The sequence below is a fragment of the Lissotriton vulgaris genome, chromosome 1_2 (genome assembly GCF_964263255.1).
Source record: "Lissotriton vulgaris chromosome 1_2, aLisVul1.2, whole genome shotgun sequence".
In the NCBI taxonomy this organism is placed as follows: Eukaryota; Metazoa; Chordata; class Amphibia; order Caudata; family Salamandridae; genus Lissotriton; species Lissotriton vulgaris.
This window is the reverse complement of record NC_141686.1, coordinates 265,512,205-265,537,691: the sequence shown is the minus strand read 5'-3', so window position 1 is coordinate 265,537,691 and position 25,487 is coordinate 265,512,205. Positions and strand designations below refer to the sequence as shown.

Here is a 25,487-nt window from a genome sequence, read left to right as displayed (position 1 = left end):
CGGATTTTATTTATGTATTGTTTTCAAACACATAATAAAAGGCATTCAGCCTGATTTATTATTCATATTTGCGCTAGCAAAGGGCCAGATTCTGAGAATCTGGCCCTTTGCGAGTGCAATTTTTGCATTTGGGATTCATCATCCCAAATGCAAAATTCGCTATTTAGAAACTCGCAAATTTGCGAGGAATAGCATTTAAGGAATCTCTATTAGAGATTCCTTAAATGCTATTCTTGAAACATTTTAAAATTGCAAATTCGCAAATTTCGGCCGCTATTTACCGCGAGGTCAAACCTCGTGGTAAATAGCAAAAACTTAGAAAAATGCTTTTAAAACCATTTTTCCAAGTTGCATGTTACACACACACACCAAAGGACATGTGTGTGCGCAACACCTGTTGAAATGTGCATTTAAGGGGTGCTACAGGGTGTCCTTTGGACACCCCTGGCACCCTTCAAATCGCTATCTTATTTGCGATTAGCAAATTGCAAATAAGGAATACTCCCCATTCATTCCTATGGGCCTTTTGGCCCATAGGAATGAATGGGGAGTTATTCCTTATTTGCGATTAGCAATTTGCTAATCGCAAATAAGGAATCTGTAGGAATCGCATTTAATTTTGAGATTCCTACATGAATCCCGTTTTGCGAGTCTGTAATAGCGATTCCTTATGAATCGATATTTCAGACTCGCAAAACGGGTCTTTCATGAATCTGGCCGATTGTTATTTACAATGCCAATAGCTCAAACTCTCAGAAATGTGAGACCTATGCAAATACATGATATATTTTTTGTTTTAAAGCGTTAGAAGAGAGGTGTCCTGCGTGCAACAACAGGCAGGTCAAAGCTAGATTCAATTATTCCATCCATCACTTTTTGTATATTTTAAGGAATTAAATAATGTCATCAAGTTAGAAATCGCTCTTAAAATGTTGTGCCCAATAGTATTAAAATATATACGATTAAAACGATAGATTTGGAGAACATCAGCCTCATTGCTGGGTTCTGCATCAGAGCCAATGAAGTGGAGAGGTCTAAATCCACATTCCTATGAGAAGACCCAAAGGAAAGTAATTACTGATGATGTGTAAGGAGAGTCATTCAAATCTATGATAGATGCCAACATTTTGGAAGGAAAATATTACCCCACTATAACCACCAGCTTGCAGCATATTTCGTTTTAGATTTTGCCGCACTGCCCAGCCAGAGAATTTTAACTTTTTTAAAGTCTCTGTTTTTCTGCTCCAGGCAAGTCTGGGAGGCAACAGTAAATGTGTGTGTCTTGTAGAGCGCACTGCTACCCGGAGGCGTCCTGGCGCTATAGACCGCTGGGGAACCGGTCCTGGCTTTCCCTGTGAGATGTTCCCTCCTGGGTATCTCCAAGGTGAAACCAGTCATCCCCGGTGTTTGTGGTGGGCCGTTGTGGAGATGAGGCAAGCTAATGCCCAGAGTTGCCAAATGTGTGATCCCAGGTTAGAGAAGGCACCGAGGTGAGAATTATCGAGTCCGCTGACTCTGGTTCACGACCCTGCCATGTCGGGGATTGAACCCTCGTCCCGGGCCGTCCTCTGCTTCCGGGTATGCCGCCTCTAACCAGTGAGCCACACCACTCCTCAGTGTAGGGTCAAGTTGTGTTTTAATCTGTATCGTCTCGGTTCCAAACCGGGCTTTCACGTTTGACCACAATGTGTGATCCTGGGCAGATAACTATGCTTGTAATAACTACTGAAAAGAAGGAGTTTACAATGGGACAGTATCTCTTAAAGCAATTGTATGTTCCCTGTTTTATTGAGGCTGGTGCTCTATGAGACCAATGGTATACCCATTGTCCACAGACTCTAAGCACTTTACTTAAAGCGCAAAGCACTCGTCCACTACTTTTCCAAACACTTCCCACGGCGGACGCATCTTCGTCACCGCATTCAATATTGCCCACTTGAGAAATATACCTAAGATTTTGGAGAACAACTTTTTACCCTAAAGCAAACATTACATGTTCACAGCTGACATTCTGCACATGGCCTGCGGTTCACAGGCTTGTCTCCCCCAAACTGAGCCATGGTCGAGAAATTCAGTTTGCCATACTGCAGGGCCGTCTCAGTCGGTCATCCTTCCAAGGTCAAAAAGTACAGTACGTAAAGTCGGGTATTAATAAAAACATACTCACAGCGTTTACAGATGGCATACCAGAGCTATAACTCTTCTTTTTAAACTCCACACTTGCTTGGTAAGCAAGGCAGGATCAGGTTTCTGTTGTACTCGATATTTTTGCATGTGGAGACACCAGTCACGTTTCTAAACCCCCACCAGCAGAGCCAGCTTCCCCGCTCAGGTCACAGCAGTGGCAACCTTTTGAGATGGCCAGCACCGAACAGATCTGGAGTCAAAGGAAGTACACGCACCCCTGCGGTGCCTGAGAGCTGCATTTGAACATCACGTCTCTCTAAAAGACAAGGCGACTTTGAAGCACTGGTGCGCCTTCGTTAACCACTTTTGTGCCTTTCCCCCTTTACTGTGAAACTTGGCCCAATTTGCACATCAAAACCCTTTGTCATCTGCCTTTTCTCCCAAGACTTCCCCCGGCCAGTCTGAGTGAAGGGTAGAAAATCAATACAACTGAGGCAACTGCTCCATGCCCACAGATGACAAATAGCCAGCCGGCCTCTTGCTAACTAGCAATTTGCTGCATGAAAGCAGTCACGGATGGGTGTTTACGCCCGTTGAGACCCCTGGGGCCCGGCCTCCTCCCCGGTACCCCGGACCCTGCCCGCGCCTTACATCGGCTGGTCTCCGCCGCATCTGCCTTTCTCTCTGGGCCGCACCCCTGGCCGTGAAACCGAAACCGCGTAGGGAGCGCACGAGACGCCATTGCCGTGCGCGTGCACGTCGGCTGGCCCTGCGCAAGCTGTGGATGACGAAGAAGACACGTCGAGCCTGCTGCCACCGAGAGTGACCCGCTGCGGAGGAAGAGGGAAGTGTGAGAAGAGCCCGGTGAGTGGGGGAATGGGGGGGTTGAGGGATGGGATGTGTGTGTATACGCGCACGGCGGCGGCGGGGGGTTCTCCATGTGTGTGTGTGTGTGTGTGTGTGTGTGTGTGTGTGTGTGTGCCTGTGCGTGCGCGGCGGCGGCGTGGGGGTTCTCTATGTGTGTGTGTGCGTGCGTGTGTGTCTGCTTACAAGGAGCCAAGGGAGACAGGAAGTGCGCGCGACCTGATCCGTTTACGCGCGTGCCCATCTCTTGTCGCATGTCTCTCTTGGCTCCTTGTAAGCAGAACTGATTGCAATAGTCTTGCAGCGACTATCGCTTCGCGATCCATTCGCAGGTGCGAGACCTAAAAAGAGCGTCCTCATTCAGTAGTTTAAGATTTTAAGTATGTATTCTTCGAGTATACCTTAACTCGAGTTTGAGGATGTTTCTTTTTATATATGCAGTGTAGGGCAATGGTGTTTATTTCATATACAAAATCTCGTAAACTCCTGTAACGGGAATCTCCTGCGTGTCGTTATGTTTATCAGATCTCCAGAGTGAGGCCTGCGGCCTCCCCTCACTAAATGTTTAATGTCCCACTGCTTAAATATCGACAACCCTTCACAGATAGGGTTCATCGGCGTGCAATGGTGTCACGTAGCTCCTCTGGTTCGTGCAATCGGCCTTGTACAGTTTACCTTGGGCTTATGTTTATATTTCCCTTACACACAGGATCGATGAGTAGTGTTAGACCTTGTGTGATTAGGATGAGTGTTTGAATGTATGGATAGCTACGTGATATGAGTCTTTAAAGTATAATCCAAAGGAATTCTTCTTTCAGCTACATTAGGAGTGACCTACATGTAGTAAAAGGGGAGTTTCAGGCTTGAGAAGTATCTTCAAATGCCAAGTCAATGTGGCAGTATACTGCTCTTGCAGGCCCTGCAGTGGCAGAGGCCTGAGACAGGTTTGAAAGGCTACTTCTGTGGGTGGTGCAAGCAGCGCTGCCGACCCTCTAGTAGTATTTAATTTACAGACCCTGGGTATATGGGACACCACTGTACAAGGGACTTACAGGTAAATTAAATATGCCAAACAAGTCTTAAAAAAAAAAAAAGGAGAGAGTATGTGCACTTTCGCACTGAATAGCAGTCCTAATGCCTACAAATACAGGTGGAAAAAGATACAGGAGGAAGGCAAAAAGTTTGGGGATAATCCTGCCAAAAGGGCATGGTGCAACAATCAGGTTACACGTGGTGCTTTACAGCTGCAACACTTGCTATCACACACCCGCAAAGACACGGGACAGATCCACCCATACAATATGTACCTCCCAACCTGCATTGCTTTGTGCGCCTAAGGCAAATTACTGTTGCCTGAGTGCTGCAGACAGCTCTGCATCCTAGTCATTCAGAAAAAGATCTCTTTAACACAAGCCCCCACACAGTCACAAAATCGACCCCAGTATAGCACAAGACTGACACACACACTGTCAGAGAACTGACCCACTACAAAACAAGACTGCCCGGCACACATTCACAAAACAAGCCCAAAAACTGTTCTTTCAAACAGGTCCTTCTGGCCCTGCCAGGTTGGCCTATAGGGCAGCCCGACTCTGGCTGTACATCATCAGTGACATATCATGATATGTCCCAAGAGACTAGGGGGGATATCAAAAAGGGGCACGGTAATCATTGCAAATCGCTCTTAGCCCGATTTGCATTATCGTCATATATCAACGGTTCACATCGTATTTACAACGATTTGCTAACAGGCGATGTGAAACCTTCAAAATACGGAAATTTAAAGCAATATCCCCTGAAATCCAGCAAAGTCAGCATTGTGCTCAGTAAAATGTTGATAATAGGGAGCAGTGGATGTAACATTACAAACCACCTCCCATTATGCACATGGCTAAATTGGAAAATTTCCAGATGTTTGTTTTTGGCGATGTCAGTGGTTAGCAAGGCTTTTTTCATCCCTGCGCGTTGTCTGGGCTGGCTTGTTGATACCACGATGTGCGATTAGCGATTAATTTTCCTATTTTTTCCTGAAGATACGCCTACTTTGCATCTCATTAGCGATGCAAAGCGAGGAGTTACTAAAAAGGCAACAAACATGGGCTAATGCATGTTTGCACTGCCTTGTTATCTCTGCTTTAGCGGCGAAAAGTGCAGCTAAAGCAGAGGTATAAGCCTTGATATTATGCCCCAGGGAAAGCATGAGAGCTGTGCCCAGTAAACATTCTCAAGCAACACTCTGCAAAAAAAAATGCATCACAATGTTCTCGTGGCTCAAGCGTTCCGGTGGGTATGAGCCAATGCTGTGGGCATCTTCTACGCCTCACAAAGTCCACTATCAGATTATGAGGCCACCGGCAGAGGCTTGTGGGCTGGGAGCTCAGGAGATCACCCCACAGATAGTCGCCACTGCTAGGGTAAGGAAAGTGTTAGATCTGGGGGTCTCTAGTTGGCAGAGGTAAGTACCTTAGACCAAGTAGGGACCCTTGCTTCTAGTCAGGGTGAAGGAATACACACAGTAGATAACCTCCGCTCTCCCTCTAGGTAGCTTGGCGTGAGCAGGCAGGCTTATCCCCAAGGCAATGTGTATAATATTTGCACTTAACACAACAATAATCCCCAATCCACCACAAACTGAGACCACACAGGTAAGTATATTTTATAAAAATATATATAACTTTATCTAGTTTCAGCAGCAAGAATCATCCATATACATTAATTACTTCTTCAGGTGAATGTTGTTCATAATCTTAGTGGTTGCATTGGTAATTAGGAAGTTTCTGTATCACAAGTAATAGTTTCAAGTCTCTAGCCTCAGTAAAAAGGTATGGACTGATTTGTAATTAGAGCACTCTCAAAACGAGCAGTTAAACAATGCCAGCGTTGAAGGAATAGGCTACCATGAGGAACGGGCCCCCATCGCGGCAATCGCGCCTCACCGAGTACTTTGGTGATTCCTTCCTTCAGATCGGCACAGCCTCGCACTCCTGATGGCTTTAGGCGCTCCGCGCCTAACAGAGCACACTCGCTCCTTGCCCCGGCCGGTCCCGGTTGCTCTCCCGCCCGCTCTAGGCAATCCAACGAGCGGCGGGGGAGGTATGCAGGCACTCGGCAGTTGGGACGGCAGGCCGGGGGCACAGGGGCACTCGCGATTTCCTCGGCGGGGACGGGTCTTCTCCGTGAAGGCTCAAGTCTTCTTAGGTCAAGCAGGCAGGGTCACAGCACACAGCAAAGTCCCTTTCTTCTCCTCTCCTTCAGTTGGACAGCAGGATAGGTCAGCCCTTAAAGCACACAGCAAGGCAATCTTCCATTAGCTCCTTCAGCAGTCCTTCTGGCAGAGGTTCCTCTTGACTGTAGAATCTGATTTTCTGTAGTCAGAGGTCCTTCTCTTATACCCCAAAAAGGCTTTGAAGTCCTTTGAAGTCTTTTGAAGTCTTTGTGCAAAGGGGGCCCTGAGCCCGGTCCAAACCAGTTCTGGGGGTCTGGGGTGTTTCTGGTTTCCTTCTTCCTCCCTGTCCCAGGGACAGAGGTGACAGTCGCCCAGCAGGAGGTGGAGCCAGCTTTGTGGTTAGGCAGGCACAGCCCTTCACTATCAGGTGCTATCTCCTCCCACTTCCCTGGCAGCAGATGCTGCCTTTCATCCACGGGGCTGGCTCAGATAACCCCCTGGGGCTCTGCAGACCCTGTCATCCTCAACCCAGACAGTCAATCCACAAACAGTCCCAGGCACACAGAAAGGTTTAGACAAGAGAACAGCCACTTTCTAAAAGTGTCATTCTCCAACACAGAATTTAAAAACAACCTTTACTAAAAGATGTGTTATTAAATTCTGAGTTCAGGGATATCTTTCACCTATGTCCCATCTTGTTCCTATGGGAAGATAGGCTGGGATCCAATGGGACCAGCCTCCCCCATGTTACTCTATGGAGCAAGATAGCCTTACAGCAGTGAGCACACAAAATGGCTGCTGCTCACTACCAGAGCATGTTACCTGCACTAGTACATGCTCTACCTTATCCATGCACTGCACCCTGCCCAGGGGGGTACCTTGAGCCTTCCATAGGGGTGACTGGTGTGCACAGACAGGGAAGGGTTAGGCCCAGCCAGTGGGGACACTGGCCAGGCGGACATGGCAGTCCACTGACTGCACACAGGCCCTGCGCTGGCAGGCCTGAGACATCATTTTAGGGCTACTCATGTGGGTGGCGCAATCTGTGCTGCAGGCCCACTAGTAGCATCTGTCATCACCAGCCCTGGCACACACAGTGCACTTTACAAGGGACTTCATGGTGACACAAATATGCCAATCAGGTATACCCAATCAATATGACAATTTACAGAGGGAGCACTTACCCTCTGACATTGATCAGCAGTGGCAGGGGGTCCAAAGCATCTAAACCAGCAAAAACGAAATCCAGCACAGCATCAAAACTACATGAGTCAGAGGCAAAAAGATGGGGGAAAAACCACGCCAAGGATGTCAGGTCTAACAGAAAGGCTATGCAGTCTCTGAGGCTGCAACCACGAGAGGGCGCCAGATCTCTCTTACAAGCAACAAAGGATGGTCCTGGTCCCGCGCTGAGATCAAACAAGGGGAGTGTAAAATCTCACTTTTCCTAAGCGCAGCCCAAACCCCTCCAATGGACCTGCCTGCGGACTCTCCGTCTGAGGTGGTCATGGCTGCGGTGGTCTGATAATCAGTGCCTCTGGGCGCAGTCATACCTTTTCGAGTTGGGGCCAGAGAAAGCAGAGTAAGCTCCAGAACCCACCAGGATACAGGAAAGGCATCACCCTTTCTCCCTTCCGCCGCCACAGCTTGTCATCAGTGGCCGCCGAGCGGAAGGAGACTACAACTCCCAGCAGGCTTATCGTCGGAAGCCGCTACGAGCAGTTCCGCGCCAGGAGGCGCCATAAAAAACAACGACAGACCCGGTGGAGCGGGCGGAGTCATACCTTTTCGAGTTGGGGCCAGAAAAAGCAGAGTAAGCTCCAGGACACACCAGGATACAGGAAAGGCATCACCCGGTCTCCCTCCCGCCGCCGCAGCTTGTCATCAGCAGCCGCCGAGCGGAGGCAGACTACAACACCCAGCAGGCTTAGCAGCTGAAGCCGCTACGAGCAGTTCCGCGCCAGGAGGCGCCACAAAAAACGACAGCCCCGGTGGAACGAGCACAGTCATACCTTTTCGAGTTGGGGCCAGAGAAAGCAGAGTAAGCTCCAGGACACACCAGGATACAGGAAAAAACGATTCAGGAAAGGGGGTGGTGATGGACAGAGCATCTGAATTAAGCAGAATACTACTACCCAGTCAGCAGATCAGGGCTTAATCCATCACCGTTTTTTAGCTCACTGCACCATCCCAGCTCAGAACCTGGCTACATGCAAATTAGTCTGTCCCTGGTGCAGAAAACAGGGCAGACCAAACTACCAAGCCAATTCTTTTACCGGAAAGGAAACAAGCTTCCGGGGGACCGGTTTCTGGCATTACAGCCGTCTTCGGCCCGGCTTGCTTGAATCCTGATGGTGCAGTGAGCAAGGGACTCACATCTGAGTATACCCTTCCACGCTTGTGGTGGACAAAACGATTCAGAAAAGGGGGTGGTGATGGACAGAGCATCTGAATTAAGCAGAATACTACTACCCAGTCAGCTGATCAGGGCTTAATCCATCACCGTTTTTTAGCTCACTGTCCCTGGCCCAGTGCATCATGGGAACAGGGCAGACCAAACTACCAAGCCAATTCTTATACTGGAAAGGAAACAAGCTTCCAGGGACCAGTTTCTGGCATTACAGCCGTCTTCGACCCGGCTTGCTTGAATCCTGATGGTGCAGTGAGCAAGGGACTCATGTCTGAGCATACCCTTCCACGCTTATGGTGGACAAACCGATTCAGAAAAGGGGGTGGTGATGGACAGAGTATCTGAATTAAGCAGAACACTCCTACCCAGTCAACAGATCAGGGCTTGATCCATCACCGTTTTTAGCTCACTGCACCATCCCAGCTCAGAACCTGGCTACATGCATAGTAGTCTGTCCCTGGCCCAGTGCATCATGGGAACAGGGCAGACCAAACTACCAAGCCAATTCTTTTACTGGAAAGGAAACAAGCTTCCGGGGACCGGTTTCTGGCATTACAGCCGTCTTCGGCCCGGCTTGCTTGAATCCTGATGGTGCAGTGAGCAAGGGACTCACATGCATCTGGATCTGATGCACTGGGCCAGGACAAACTAATTTGCATGTAGCCAGGTTCTGAGCTGGGATGGTGCAGTGAGCTAAAAAACGGTGATGGATCAAGCCCTGATCTATTGACTGGGTAGGAGTGTTCTGCTTATTTCAGATACTCTGTCCATCACCACCCCCATTTCTGAATCGTTTTGTCCACCATAAGCGTGGAAGGGTATGTCAGACATGAGTCCCTTGCTCACTGCTCCATCAGGATTCAAGCAAGCCGGGCCGAAGACGGCTGTAATGCCAGAAACCGGTCCCCGGAAGCTTGTTTCCTTTCCAGTACAAGAATTGGCTTGGTAGTTTGGTCTGCCCTGTTCCCATGATGCACTGGGCCAGGGACAGACTACTATGCATGTAGCCAGGTTCTGAGCTGGGATGGTGCAGTGAGCTAAAAACGGTGATGGATCAAGCCCTGATCTGTTGACTGGGTAGGAGTGTTCTGCTTAATTCAGATACTCTGTCCATCACCACCCCCTTTTCTGAATCGTTTTGTCCACCATAAGCGTGGAAGGGTATGCTCAGACATGAGTCCCTTGCTCACTGCACCATCAGGATTCAAGCAAGCCGGGTCGAAGACGGCTGTAATGCCAGAAACTGGTCCCTGGAAGCTTGTTTCCTTTCCAGTATAAGAATTGGCTTGGTAGTTTGGTCTGCCCTGTTCCCATGATGCACTGGGCCAGGGACAGACTAATTTGCATGTAGCCAGGTTCTGAGCTGGGATGGTGCAGTGAGCTAAAAAACAGTGATGGATCAAGCCCTGATCTGTTGACTGGGTAGGAGTGTTCTGCTTTATTCAGATACTCTGTCCATCACCACCCCCTTTTCTGAATCGTTTTTTCCACCATACGCGTGGAAGGGTATGCTCAGACATGAGTCCCTTGCTCACTGCACCATCAGGATTCAAACAAGCCAGGCCGAAGATGGCTGTAATGCCAGAAACCGGTCCCCGGAAGCTTGTTTCCTTTCCAGTATAAGAATTGGCTTGGTAGTTTGGTCTGCCCTGTTCCCATGATGCACTGGGCCAGGGACAGACTAATTTGCATGTAGCCAGGTTCTGAGCTGGGATGGTGCAATGAGCTAAAAAACGGTGATGGATCAAGCCCTGATCTGTTGACTGGGTAGGAGTGTTCTGCTTAATTCAAATACTCTGTCCATCACCACCCCCTTTTCTGAATCAGGATACAGGAAAGGCATCACCTGGTCTCCCTCCTGCCGCCGCAGCTTGTCATCAGCGGCCGCCGAGCGGAGGGAGACTACAACTCCCAGCAGGCTTAGCGGTGGAAGCCGCTACGAGCAGTTCCGCGCCAGGAGGCGCCATAAAAAACAACGACAGCCCCGGTGGAGCGGGCGCAGTCATACCTTTTCGAGTTGGGGCCAGAGAAAGCAGAGTAAGCTCCAGGACACACCAGGATACAGGAAAGGCATCACCCGGTCTCCCTCCCGCTGCCGCAGCTTGTCATCAGCGGCTGCCGAGCAGAGGAAGACTACAACTCCCAGCAGGCTTAGCGGCGGAAGCCGCTACGAGCAGTTCCGCGCCAGGGGGTGACATAAAAAACGACAGCCCCCGCGTCACCGGGCCGCGCGCGGGCTAAGCCCGGGCAAAGGGCGGGCCCTCTGTGGCCCTCAGAGGCCTGAAGAGACTGGACTGGGTCAGATCCCCTGGCCGAGGAGCGACCCACATCCAACAGAACTGTAAGCACCCGTTCGTAAAACTTATCCTCTGATGGTGTCTTCTGCTACTGCACGATCGGGGATAAGCACACACCTTATTGGGATTTGAAAGCGGGCCACCTTTTGCCTCCTTATCCCTGTCTATAGACTCAACACTTCCAGATTCTGCCATAGCTTATGGAAAGCCGGGAAACTAGAAGTATGGCTGCGGCAGGCGCTAGGAAAAAACTGACTGGAACTCTTGACGATTTTATCGTCCGCACCAACTCCTTAATAGACCAAGGAATTGTCTTGATGGAAAGAAGAGTTTCCCAAGAACTAGTAGCGGCCAAAAGGTCATCTCTGGGCCATATAGGTTCCGTGCGTACTCCCAAAACCTCCATAAGCACTAATAATCCCTTACTGATTCACGCTGAGATTCATAAAGATACCAACAGACAGCCAGCAGTATTAGATCTTACACCCCCTGATGCGCAGTCCCTGTCCCTGTCCCCGTCCCAAACTCCACCTGATTCTAGCCCACAAGCCAGTTTGGCTGACCCCAAACACGATAATGCATCTATTCGCAAGAGGGGGAAGCGGGAGGGGGCTATCCCGAAATGTAGGCAACCCAAGCCCAAGCCCATTATCCCCAACACCAAGAAAGCCAGTGGAACAAAAACTAGAAGCACTGACCTCTCTAATAACGAAAGAGACAGAACAGAAGAGGAGAGGGAACCAGCTGGAGTAGCCAACGGGAACCATACGGGGATTGAAGAGCCACGAAACGAGGCTCTATGCTTACCATCTAGTATATTAGATGACACCATCTTAGATAACACCTTGGCTGTCATCTTTGAAGACAGCTCCATAGCTGATGAGCCTGGAACCGATAGACTGGGAGGCTGTAGTCCACGCCCTGACCAATGCCATTAAAACCTTACTAGCTCCCCTAGAGGCTAGGCTCCTAGGAATCGATTTTTTTTTACTAGAAATACAAAAGGACCCAAGACACCAGGCTCCACTCCGTGGCAATAGGGTAGCCAACGCCACTAACGCCACTGTCCCAGCTAGTAACCCGCAACCAGCCAATAAACGCCCAGTGGTAGCAAAAAATAACACACCTGAGACTCCATTGCCGACCACTTCTAACCCCGAATCCAAAAAAGGGGGTGCCCGGTCCAATTCATTAGCTGAGCACACTAATCAAACAAAAACAAACAATCACGCTGCCCCCACCCCAAAACCAGATTCTTCTCTTCCAGCCAAGAGCCAGAAACGCTGAAACATCAACTTACCTCCTGAAGCCTGTCGCTTTGTAATCATTCTGACAGGCGTACCGGAATTGGCCCCGACATCTTTAGAGCCTTTTTGGGTGCTTAAAAACAAGGTATGCCACTGGCTAGCAAATATCCACCCACTACCACCTAATACCCACAGCAACATCTTGATGGTTGAGAGAGCCCCTTGGGTGGGCCCTAATAGAAAAACACTTCAGGGAGATTGTGTCGCTGTGACATTCGAGGATCCTCGCACTGTTGAGCACATATGCAGGGGGAAACCAGGAACCCACGGCACTGCGATCGTAGCTAGACCGCTGTCCTATTTTTATATGCCCGGGGAGCAGTTGGACAATGGCTGGAGCTGGCTGAGGGATAATAACCAGACTCGGGGAGGGAGGAGGCATGAGGTGCGAAGGGATTTGAACATGTTTATCCCAGGTGGTGGGGTAGTAGAAGGATGGAATTTGTCACAGCGCAGAGGTGGTTGGCCGACCCATGGAGGTAGTTTGCATAGCGAGGAATGGTATGGCCCCCAGTTCATCCAACCGCCAATTCCCTGCTATAATAGGTACAGTGCACTGGAGGCCGTTGATTGACTTATGGAACCCCCGGCAACATCTCGCCCACCTATAGCCTTAATTCAAACTGCAGATAACCAAACTTGTAACTTACAGAGTTTAAATCTAGACTATGGCAACCCAATGCCCATCTTTTTGGTAACCGGGGATGACAATCACAAAGCACAGGGCAACGATTGTTCCACATGTGAGAGAAGAATTGAGGCAGATTGTATGACACCGCAGGATACAGGTAACGCTGGGATCGAGGAGCTCATAGTTCCCGCCAGTCCCAACACTCCAAACTCCACCGTTGGACGTGGGACTGAATCGGTCACAATACCCACAAATGGCAAAAGTAGAGACTTGAGCGTTGTTTCTTGGAACATCGCAGGTCTCCGGAATAAAACAATCCTCCCAGATTGGAACGAACTGATAGAAAAGTATGACCTGTGTATTTTCCAAGAGACATGGTGCTTGGAACCAGTATATAAGCCCAGCTATTCTACTTTCCATGTCCCTGCAACTCCCTCCAGAAGGGGTCGCCCTTCTGGAGGTTTGCTTGTCTGGGTTAAAATCTCATTAAACTGCAAGATCTCCCTCTCCCCCAACATCTCCCATGACATGATGAGGTTAACAATTCGGATTCCCCAAGCCCCAGAGACTCTGGAAGTCTTTAACATATATGCTAGAGGTATACCTGGGGGGGGTACATCTCCAACCATAGCTCTACTTGCAGACTCACTCAGTAGCTGTTCCCCGGATACATTGCGGCTAATAGCTGGCGACTTCAACTGCACATTTGAGCCGTTGGCTGTCGACGGCGCAGCAGGTCTCCTGGAGGAAGACGCGAGATGGGGAATTCCACAATTGACGACCGCGCCCATCAAAAAGTGGACATCTACCACTATCCAAATAAATGCCATGGTGCTGGAACACGCTTTGGTAGCAGTGAACGGACGCACTCCGTCTGATTTTTCCGGAGCGTGTACCTACAATAGAGTTAGTTGCCCCAGTAGAATTGATTACATTCAGGTAGATAGGAGATTGTGGAAACATGTGTTGGACATGGTGGTTATCCCGTCTATTCATAGTGACCACACCCCCTATCTCTTAGCCTGTGCAATCTGATAAATGTGGGAAACCCCTGTCCAGCAATAGACTAACAATGACGACAAGAGAAATAGTACCTTCGAACTGCAAAAGGTTCATCAAATGGCACAAATTTGCCATCAATGAGCAAAAGATCAATGCCCTGGGGGAAATCGTTAAAGATCAGACAGAGAAGCTTTCTACACTCTGTGCCGATGATCCCGGCTCCGCCCAGGTCAATATGGCATATAAGGAGACAATAGATAGGATGGCCGCCCTCTTCCATGATGGAGGTGGGAGAACCCGGCAGAAACGAAGGAAGCCTGCTGCCAGGTGGTATACCCACGACTGCAGGGAGGCTAAGTCTAATTTAATCTGTGCCATCAAAACCCGAGATCCAACTGAGGTTCGCCTAGCTCGTGCCGTGTATAGGCGCGCACTATTAGTGGCAAAGAGGGTTTGGGATGATTCCCACTGGGAGGAGTTAAAATTGGCTAGCCAGAATAGGAATGGGGAACGATTCTGGGCTCTAGTGAGAAATAATAATGATGATGGAACAGACCAACTACCCAACCACATCACGGATGGGGAATGGTACGACCACTTCAGGAAACTGTATGCAGGGGTAGGGGCCCCCGAGAATTCCGAAGCAACAGCCGAATGCTCACTACTCCACCATGACATACCCCCATTCATGGACCGAATAGGGCAGAGGGAGGTAGAATCTGCAATCAGTAAAATCGTCCAAGGCAAGGCACCGGGCCAGGATGGCATTCCTGCCGATCTGTTCCAAGCCAGCCCTAAGCAATGGTCCAAATTCTTCTCCTTTTTGACCAATGCCCTCCTCCTAGGGTCTCCAGTCCCAAACTCCTGGAAGGGAGCAGAAGTGATCCTTATATATAAGAAGGGGCCAAGGGGTGACCCTGCCAACTATCGGCCGATCAGCCTGATCGACGCTGGTCAGAAGGTGGTTAGCAGAGTCCTCCTTGAAAAGATCCTATCCTGGGCAGAGGAGAATAACATTATCTCCCCCTTCCAGGCGGGGTTTAGGGCCTGTACAAGTACTGTTGACCAGGCTTTCAGGCTATTACTACTGCTTTGGAAGACAGTCTCGATTAGCAAGGGAGGTCTGTACCTGGCCTTCATCGATTTGAAGACCGCGTTCGATCTGGTCCCCCGAGGGCGGCTGTGGGCGGTCCTTCACAAGATGGGGTTCCCTCCGCCCATCCTGCACCTGCTGGCCCGCATGCACGATGGAACCTACGCACGCATTCGGTGGGGCACGAAGGAGCAGTTAACAGAAAAAATTCCGATGAACAAAGGTGTCCGCCAAGGATGTGTTCTGGCGCCGACCCTCTTTTCCCTATTTGTTAATGGGGTGGTTTCTTTTTTAACTGACATCGATGCTGACGCCCCTAGTCTGGCTGGTGTGAAGGTCCCCGCCATGCTCTTTGCCGACGACACGTTATTAGTTTCCAAAACGCCCATGGGGCTCCAAAAATTGCTGGATCGATTTTGTGACTTCTGTAACTTAAGGGTCTTGGTCATCAATACTTCCAAAACCAAGCTCCTTTATTTCAATCCCAGCAGAAAAGCTAACCGCACGCTCACCCTCAACGAAGAGCCGCTTGAGCGGGTCAAAACGTTCGATTATCTTGGGATTAGGATATCTGGCCAACTCAAGTGGAAACCCCACATTGAAAAAATGGCCCTAAACCACAAACGGGTTGTGGACGCCATAAACGGGGAGCATAGATCTTTAGTTTCTAGACCTATAGCCCCTGGCCTAGAGATCTATTCAGCAAAAGCAGTAGGCAGTGCACTGTACGGGGCAGAGCTCTGGGGTTTTAGTAATGTTGACCTGCTAGTAATGGCTGAAAACCAATTTTATAAGGAGCTGTTGTCCATCCCCAGGAGTTCCCCTAGCAAGCCCATTCAATACGATCTTGGACGCAGATCTATTAAAGTCCTTATAATTCTGCGTCCGATTCTTTATTGGGCTCGCCTGTTGCGTACACCAGAGTTAGAGAGCTACGCAGACGGCCTTAAAGAAATCATGAGCTTGCAGGGGTCACACAAAATAGCCTGGCTTTCCAAAATAAAGGAACTCTTGTTGGCCATCGGCCTTTGGGTGGCATGGGAGTCTGGTGCTTCATTGTCCAAACTAGAATTTATTTATTTATTTATTTTCGACATTTTTATAGCGCAACGAATACCCTGGGGTGTCTCGGCGCTGTAGAGCTACTAGAATCAGCCGTCATCTTACTGGTTGAATAACCATGTTTTTAAGAGCCTGCGAAAGCTCATCAGGTTCGGGGCGGTCTTAATGGCCAATGGCAAGAGATTCCAAAGTTTTGGAGTGGCCACCAGAAAACGCCTGTCTCCCCAGGTGGCAGTTCTTGTACGCAGTACAGGGAGGAGACTGGTGTTGGCCGATCTTAATTGCCTCTTGGGAGTATAAAGCTGAAAAGCTTCGGTAAGGAACCTGGGTCCTATGCCATGTACTGCCTTATAGGCAATGCAGAGGGCCTTAAATTTTATGCGTCTCTCAACTCTCAGCCAGTGGAGGTGGCGAATGGCGGGGGAGGTGGGCTTGCGGCGCGGGATATTTAGGAGAATCCTTGCAGCCGCATTCTGGATAGACTGCAATTTTGTTAGGACACGCTTCTGGGTATGTAAAAAGAGAGCGTTCCCATAGTCTATTTTTGAGAAAACTAGGGTAGAGACCAGAGTTTTCCCAGCTGAGGTAGGGAGGTAAGGCAGTAATTTCCTGATTTTTTTCAAAATGAAAAATGCTGAGGAGACAACCTTATTAGTGTGGAGGTCAAAGGACAGCTTGCTGTCAAAGATCACTCCCAGGTTTCTGGCCTTTTCCACTGGGACAGGTGGGGGGCCCAGCTTTTCTGGCCACCAGATGGAGGACCATTCCGGGGAGAGCCTGCCAAAGGTCATGATCTCGGTCTTGTCCGAGTTAAGCCTCAGACAATTCGAGGCCATCCAGGTGCTGACCTCAAGCATGGCTCTTTGGAAATTGGCTGCCACAGTAGGGCCATCTCTGTGGATGGGCAGAACCAGCTGGGTATCATCTGCGTAGGATGTAAGTCGTATCCCATGGGCCTTTATTACCCTTGCCAAGTCCGCTGCGTAGATATTAAATAGCATGGGGCTTAGCGAGGAGCCCTGTGGGACTCCACAGGGGAGTGCAGATATAGGGGAATAGAAATCTCCCAGCCTCACTGTCTGGGTGCGTTTTCCAGGAAAGATTAAATAAGGCCCCTGGCCAAACCGTTTATCCCCAGGGCTGACACGGTCGACCAGAATGGTATGGTCGACCGTGTCAAAGGCTGCCGACAGGTCCAAAAGGATCAAGACAGCCGCCCCTCCCTGGTCCATGATTGCCCTGAGTTCATCAGAGGCCTTTATCAAGGCGGTCTCAGTCCCGTGCCCTTTCCTGAACCCAAACTGCGTTTCGTCGAGGAGTTGGTGAGCCTCGACGAACTCTGAGAGTTGTCTATTCATCAGGAATTCGCATACTTTGGCAGGAAAGGGCAGACACGCAATGGGTCTGTAACTGGCCACAGCTGTAGGGTCCAGGGAAGGTTTTTTTAAAGGGGGTTTTATGACAGCTTTCTTCCACAGGCTGGGATATTGACCTGTCTGGAATGCAGTGTTGCAAATTTCCATGAGTGGACGTGAGATCACTTCTGTGAGTTTTGCCATCACGGAAGGAGGACATGGGTCCAGAGGGGAACCCGACTTGATGGTGGAAATGAGTCTAATAATGTTGTCCTGTGAGGTGGGTGTGAAACAGGGAAAACGGTCATGATTGTGATCAGGAATTCCTTCTTCCCCAGTACAGACTCTGTGTTTAGTTCTAATATCCCCTTCAAAAGATGCATATATATCTGCCACCTTTGTGGTAAAGAAAGTGGACAGTTGATTACAAAAGATCTGTGAAGGTTCGACCCCGAGTCCAGTGGAGGGGGTGGACAGAGTCGTAACAACAGAGAACAGCTCTCTGGCAGAATTTGCAGAGTTCTCTATTTGTGCCGAGAAAAAAACAGTTTTTCGGGCAATAATCGCCTTTTTATATATTCTGAGGGCATCTTTATAAGTTTGTTTGGCTATGGGGCAATAGACTTTCCTCCAGCGCCTTTCTAGGTTCCTGCAATGTTGGCGGTGAAGTCTAAGATCTTCAGTGTACCAAGCGGCAGACGGAGCTGCTCTATTAGGTCTCGTGAGTTTCTCTGGGGCCACTAGATCGGCAGCGCTTCGAATCCAGTCCTGGAAATCTGCAGCTGATAATGCAGAGGTATCTCCTCCCCGAGGGCAGGAGAGGGCCAGGGAATTTATCATCTGAGGAATATCCGCGTTTTTCCAGGCACGAGTCCCTACCCTGGTTCGTGGCCTGGATAGTAAAGGATTTGCGGTCCGGATATATAACTGAAATATAATGGCCCTATGGTCTGACCAAGTGATAGGGATGGTGTTCAGTACAGAGATGTCAGGATCATTAGTGAACAGACCATCTAAGGTATGTCCTGCCTGATGAGTGATGCCCTTGACCAATTGGTGCAGTCCCAGATTGGAGAGATCAGCAGTAAGTTGGATTGTATCGTGGTTGTCCTGCTCTTCCAAATGGAAGTTAAAATCTCCCAATATCATATATTTCTCAGAACTTATGATGTAATCATTTAAGTCAGAGAGAGTAGAAAGAAAGGGGTTTCGAGGGCCAGGAGGCCAGTATAGTAATATACCTTTGAGAGTTTGTTTGGGGTTAATGCTAATAGCAAAGGTAGCTGCTTCACAGTTAGCGGAGTTAATGGGAACCAAGGTGGTACGGTATTTATCCTTGTAAATAATAGCGAGTCCGCCACCTCTTCCTATGGGTCTGTCATGTCTGACTACACTATATCCATCAGGGGTTGCGGCGCAAAAATCCGGCCCTGATCCGGCATCTGCCCAAGTTTCAGTTGCAAATAGTAGATCCAGGTCATGGGCGAGTATAAACTCGCTGATCTGGAAGCTATGGGACGGAAGAGAGCGTGTGTTAATAAGCGCTGCTCGACAGCTATCTGAAACAACGTTATCTGGAACATAAGACAAGATGGACATAGGGTCTTGAAGAACTGATGAAGAAAAATGTGGGAGTTGGTACGAGCACCCTGAGCACGGGGGGGGGGGGGGGCAGACACCCACTGCAGCGGTAGGACAGACAGTAATACAGTCATGATGTATATTACCTATGTTCAGAAGTCAAGCGGGCTTACTGGCGGTGGGTCGACGCCCAGGAATCTAGAGCGGATAACTTGGGCAGGCTCACCGATGAGTTACGACTGCACAAAACTGTTCCCTTACTTGAAACCTACATGGACTTTATTAGAAAACCCAAAGATAGGGCATTATATGTACAGTTTAGAATAGGAACCCTACCAGTCCGTGAACGCACCTCTAAATGGAAACCCCCTTACCAGACGCCTGCCACCTGCCCGCACTGCAGCACCGAACTGGAAACTATCCCACATGTTTTCTTTGTCTGCAGTGCCTACAATAAGCCCAGATCCAAATGGTTAAAACCTGTTTGTCTCCTTCTTGAGACCAGAGGTTAATGTCCCAGCTTTAAGAATTTTGCAATCTGATCCTAACACAGTACTGGCGTGTGGGGTAGCGGTAGCCAAATTCCTCAGCTGGGCGTGGGTGATCAGATGGGACAAACCCTCTTTCAGGCAATCCTTGGCTTCTTATTTCTTTTAAACTCAAAGCTGTTAATTGTTTAATACTGTTTTAAACTGTCTTTTTAACTATTTATTGAGTGTTTTTTTAATAATATGAATTGTATTTTAACTTTCATGTGCTTTTAAGATATTATTATATCGAAATAAAGCTTTGTACTACCAGTGCCTCTGACACCACCAGTGGGGGCCGGGGGGCGACGGGTATCAATGTGGGGACGGGACATTCCCACTTGATATGCTGCTGTGCCCTTCTAAGACCCCACGGAAGATGGCTGATTTGCATATGCGGGGGTGTGGGAGGAGAAGAGCCCTGCCTTTAATAATTTATTATCATAGTCCATACACCATACCATCTATGACCACCAATAAAATAATGATGGCTAGTATACATTTAAAGAAATGGAGGGATATACTCGTAATACTGTGGTATGCCACTCTGTCGCCATAACCCAGCGAGTGAGACAGTCGCAGCTGGCCTCTCTCTGGGGGGGCGCCATGCCCTCTGGCATGCGGACAGGTGTATTCCCTCATTAATTAAGACTGCTGTGCCCAGGTGCCCGCAGGACTCACCTTCAGCGAGTAGATGAGTGCCACAATGCCAAGCGGGAGGCAGCAGCACAGAAGGTTGAAGATGGAGAAACAGAGATAGTCTGGCTGGCTGGCGACCACCACCGGGGTTATGACGGTGGTGCGGGTCACCGTGACGTCGATGGGCGCCCTTTGGCCGTCGCCGTAGAGCGGGGAGTAGCCCTGGAAATGTGGGTTCATGGGTGGCATCCCGCTGGGGCCAGGCATGGGGTATCCTCCTTGGTAGTACTGGGTCACTGGTGGTGGCTGGGCACCTGTAGGGTTCACTGCCCCGTAGGGTGGGGGCCCGGCGGGGGTCACATATCCCGGGCGGCCCTTGAGGTTGTCCTTCTCGTACCCAGGGTTCTCCATGTTCAAAGCGTGCTCCTTCAACTTTCCCCTCTCTGCCTCGAACTCGCCCCCTCTCTCTGTTCTGTGAACGTTGTGTTTCACTTGAGGAAAGTCCGCACAATCACGGTCTGGTGACTCATTTCGCAACCTGCCCATCCGATTGGTCGTGCTTCTGTTATCTGATCGGCAGAAACTCAACCTGCAGACCAGGAAGTGGCCCTGCTGTTTTTCATGTGCGTGGGTTGAAGTTGTTGCTGTCTGGCAGCGAGAAACAAGCCTCAGGCGCGCTTTTACAAACATCGAGTGGGTCGCCAGAGCACCAGTCCTGTCATACACCCCTAACAAACTACTACTGTCCCTTATCTCTGAGCAGAGATATTTAAATCCCCACACTCTGCACAACCTTACCAGCTGTGCCTTCCGGCAGCCTCCTTCCGAATGTTCACGTCCATGTCAAGTTTATTAATACTCCAGCTCTGTTGTTTTTTTTCTCTTGCCCTCTGGTACTTACAGTCCCAAATTTCTAATACCTAGTACACGCTTCTCCAACGGGTAGCCCTCCGGTCACCTGTAAGTAGCGCCCCTATGTGCAGCCCCACCTACCAAACAGGAAAATTTTTCTTGGCTTAATTAATATCTGTACACCAACATTTAAAAGTATATATTTGAGACGTAAATGTATGTATGTGTTTTGTGAACTCCTTAGCTAATGTTTGAAGGAAAATGTTTGAATTTCCAACATATATTTAAAGTTTTGTTTGAGTGATAAATAGGGTAGTACTGGGTTACTTATTACTAGCAGTATTCCTTTTCTCTATGTAAAGTTAAGCAAAACTCAACTTTCCAATGCAGAATAACATTTTTTCTTAAAAGTACGATAAAATAAACATTTTGCACCAGTACGCAGAGTAAATCAGCCCCCATAACTATTTCGATTATTTATTTTTTCACTACACAGATTAATAGTTTGTGACAAAAAGAGATAAAGTGACTTGCCCAAAATTAAAAAAGTTTGCGGTCAATCAAAGAAGCATGGAATGACAGGATCCAGTGTCCGCAATTTAACTACCGCTAGTTACCCATCTCCAGCAGGAGCAATGCTTATACCAAAGTTATTTCTAACTGAGATACCTACAGCTATCATAACAACCTTCTAAAATAATATAATTTACATTCAAAGTTTTATGGTTGAAAAGAGGACTTTTTTGTTAACGAAAAAGCACTAGTTAGATAGCAGAGAACAGAACCAGCAGTCTTTTCAGTTCAATGAGAGCTCTCTTGACTTCCTGCTCCTACTGTGGGAGGCTCTTAACCCCTTCGCTGCGGCGGCTATTCCGCCGCAGCGCTAAAGGGGCGCTCCGTCACCAGCCGCGGTTGAGCTATGCTGGTGACGGAGCGGTTCCGTCATGACCCGCCCCGCTCATTAGAACGCCCGCGCAGGCGCGAAATCAGCGCCGCGCGGCGGCTGGGCCATGACGGAACCGCTCCGTCATCAGCACAGCTCAACTGTAGCTGATGACGGAGCGGTTCCGTCATCAGCAGGGGAGGGGTTAAGCCAGTTGTGAGAGGAACAGTTATATGGGCTGCACCTCTAACTTTAGGGATTTAAGAGTGATCGATACTCGGTGCTATACGGCCATCTGGGAGCGATGTACAGGCAGCATCCCAGTGTAGGCTGGCTTATTCCCTTGGTAGCAAGAGCAGAACCCTCTTGGTCTGGCTATGTAAGAGAGATGAGGAGTGTTGGTAAGTGGGGATTATGGAATGCTGAGGACAGACTAGTGATGGACCTCAGCACAATAGCCCAGAAAGAGTGCCAGCTTTAGGGTGGTGTGACCGCTGCCGTCGCATCAGCCACCAAGCTCGAGGGGAAACCCTTTGCATGATAGGCTGAGACCGAAGAAGAGCAGACTGAAGAGATCTTTGTGTGCTGGCATTTTTCATGGAGTCATGAATACTTTTATTTGATTTCAATTAAAAAAATCATAAAAGGGTGGGGAACCACCTTAAATAAAAATGCATTTTAAATTTTAAAACAGAGGAATTTAAAAGATTAAGACTATGCCGTTGATGGGTATGCTGGAACTAATTAAATTAGTGAATGATTTCCTTTTTAACCAGCTCTCTTGCTGCCATTTTGAGAAATGTTATTGCCCTACAGGACAGTTGGATTGATGACCCTCCAAGGCATTGGATGACAGCAGCTCTGCATGTCCGTATTTCATCCTTCCTTAAGGCTTCCCGAAGGACCGTTCTTCGGGTAGCTGCCAGGGAGGGGCATATGCATAACAGGTGTAAAAGGGACTCTTCCCGACCTCCGCATAAGCGACATTCCTTGGATTGCCAGAGGTATTTCCATTTTGGTGTCAGATCTTTTGATGGAAATGACCCCAGCCGCAATAACGTTAAGTACTGTTTTCTCTCCTGGGAGAAATGATCGAGTAAATATGGTTGAGGTTTCAGCCGCTGATAGCCTTGAATCACGGTCCAGGCGTGTTTTTTTTTGAGACAGCTGTTTTGTCCATTAATAGGGAGGTCCTTTTAATTGCGTTGTTCACTACGATTTTGAAACTGGAGTAAGTAGGGAGGGTAAGCCAGGCCTCCTCGACTTGCAGTGCAGCGAGAGAGTCTTTCAGAATGCTGAACGTTGAATTACTTAGCCTGGATTGGGTTTCAATTTCCTTCCAGCAGTAGTATGCAAAGGTGTTATCCTCTGCGTCCCTCATTCTCCAGTAGTATTTCGCTAATGCCCCTTGTCTGTCGGGGGTCTGATTTCTCAGGCCATACTCAAGACGAATTTGGGATGGTGAAATGTGTCGGGGGATTGAGAACAGGGCCTTGAAGAGAGTTGATTGTGCTGAGTTTAAGGAGTTGACGTCTTTCGTGTTTAGAATTTCCGAGCCATATGAAATTGAGGGTAAAAATTTTGCTGAAATGAATGAATGAATGAATACCCTCTTATATAGCGCATGGCTACTCTTGAGCATCCCAGCGCTGTAAGACCAAGGGAACAGGAAGACACTATTGAAACAAGTGTGTCTATGGCTTTAAGCAAATGGCCTGTAGAGCACCCCGTAAGTTTTTTCTATAGGACACTGAAGGTGAACTACAGTTGTTTAGCTCTGATACGGCCTTGCCCCAGTTGTAAATTGAAGTTGAGGTTACGGTCAATAGTGAAACCTAGATATTTATAGGAGTCTACTGGGGACAGGGGTTGCCCGTCCAGCATTCGTTAGCAGTGATAAAGTGAACAGAGTCCTAATATCAGCAAAAATGAGGTCAGAAAATTGGAAGAGGAAGGCAAAGAAATTGATGGGGAAGGCGCTGTCAGATCTAATAATCAGGGACAACAGTATTCCATAAGGTCACCTAGTCTAGAGGAACTGGCCATGCGGGATGCGGCACACTGCAGAAGAAATGACTTGTAAGCAAGTGGTCCTTTAGCACTGCCCAGAAAGGTGTAGTATCTTCTTAACCACATGCGCGCTAGTGGAATTCTCCTTCTATGCAGGGATTTAAAAAACCCATGTTACATGACGAGCTGGGCTCGTCATCAGCGTGTGAGGAGGCTACACCATGACGAGCCCAGCTCGTCATGAGCCTGGAAGGGGTTAAGAAAGACAGATCAACCATCCCTGATTCTGAAGCTCAGTCATTTTCAGATGGACGCGCAAATTGTCAAAAAATGCCGTTCTTCACAGGGCAAGCAAGCAAATAACTGATGTGGACTAAATAATTACCAAATGTATTAGGCGGTCATTGATAGAAGCATAGAGAAAATGACACTCAGGCAGACCAACAGCAAATGAGGGCTGACCCAAAGTCCCTCTCTGTTTCTATATGGATGTATATTTATACTAGCAGCCCGTCCCGACGTTGTCCGGGTATGAATTGCTGCCGGCCAGTAGTATATTGTTTTGTAGGATTTCGTTTTGATAGCATTTCTTATCTGTGACAGGCCTGTGAAATCTCCGATTCACAGTGCACTGCTGATGCAGTTAAAAATGCGTGTTCAGTAGTGTGTGAACTCGAGTTTCCCTACTTTATTTTTCCTTGCAATATTATATAGCGCAAACTCGACAACATGGCATGAGCACAATTTACATTACAGAAGAACACATTCATTTGTGGTAGGCACGGGAAGACAAAGTGATTTGCCTGGAATCACAGGATTTTGAGTTGATGCCGAGATTCGAACGTAGCTCCCCAGCTCTAAAGTTCGCAATTCTAGAACTTGTGGCGGGAGGTGTGTCTGAAAGTGTATGTCGGTGCTGGCCATCAATGAGAGAGACCTATGCATTTTTCAAATGGGTGGTGAAAAAATATGAGTATGTTGCTGGAGATGTGGGCCGCTGTGTCACCAACGTACTTACCGGGGGAGGGTAAACACCCATTATTCCGAAACTTTCTTTCCGCATACCATCACTCCGCATACTTTTATTACGAAAGTACCATGACTGCGCAATGCCATTATAACGCATGGCATTACATTTTATATGCTTTTACCACGCATACATTTACAACAAAACTCGTTGTAAATGCATGAATGGTAAAAGCATGTTTTTTTTAATGTTTGGATAAGGTAAGAATGGGTATAGGGGTATATGTTTTGGGGTACTGAGGTATATGTTTTGGGGTGTTTGGGTATTTTAAGGGTTCAGATATAGTTTTGGGTTATGGGGTACAGGGATAGTTTTAGGGTTTAGGGATAGGTATGGGTTTTGGGGTACAGGGGTATTTATAGGGTTCAGGGCTAGGTTTGGGTTTTGGGGTACAGGAGTATTTTTAGGGTTTGGTTTGGGTTTTGGGGTACAGGGTATATTTATAGGGTTAAGATGTGTTAGTGTTTAACCCCTTCGACGCTCATGGCGAGCTGAGCGCGTCATGAACCGCGGGATTTTTAAAAGTTCCGCGCACAGCGGGAAAATGCGCCGCACGGATGAGGTTAAGGGTGTTGGGGTATTGTAAGGGTGGGTTATGATTATGGGGTGCAGGGGGATTTAAAGGGAGCAGGGTGGGATTAGCACACGATATGA

At 48.5% G+C, this 25,487-nt stretch overlaps 1 protein-coding gene across 1 annotated transcript in view; it reads right to left on the bottom strand.

Moving 5' to 3' along the window:
* Nucleotides 1–20,583, bottom strand: part of LOC147736464 (uncharacterized) — a 30,877-nt gene extending 10,294 nt beyond the window's left edge. Inside the window, exon 1 of the mRNA XM_086953192.1 lies at nucleotides 20,104–20,583. Coding sequence (XP_086809318.1) covers nucleotides 20,104–20,472 — 369 coding nt within the window. The 5' untranslated portion in view covers nucleotides 20,473–20,583. The remainder of the gene's footprint in view (nucleotides 1–20,103) is intronic.
* Nucleotides 20,584–25,487: the final 4,904 nt, after the last annotated feature.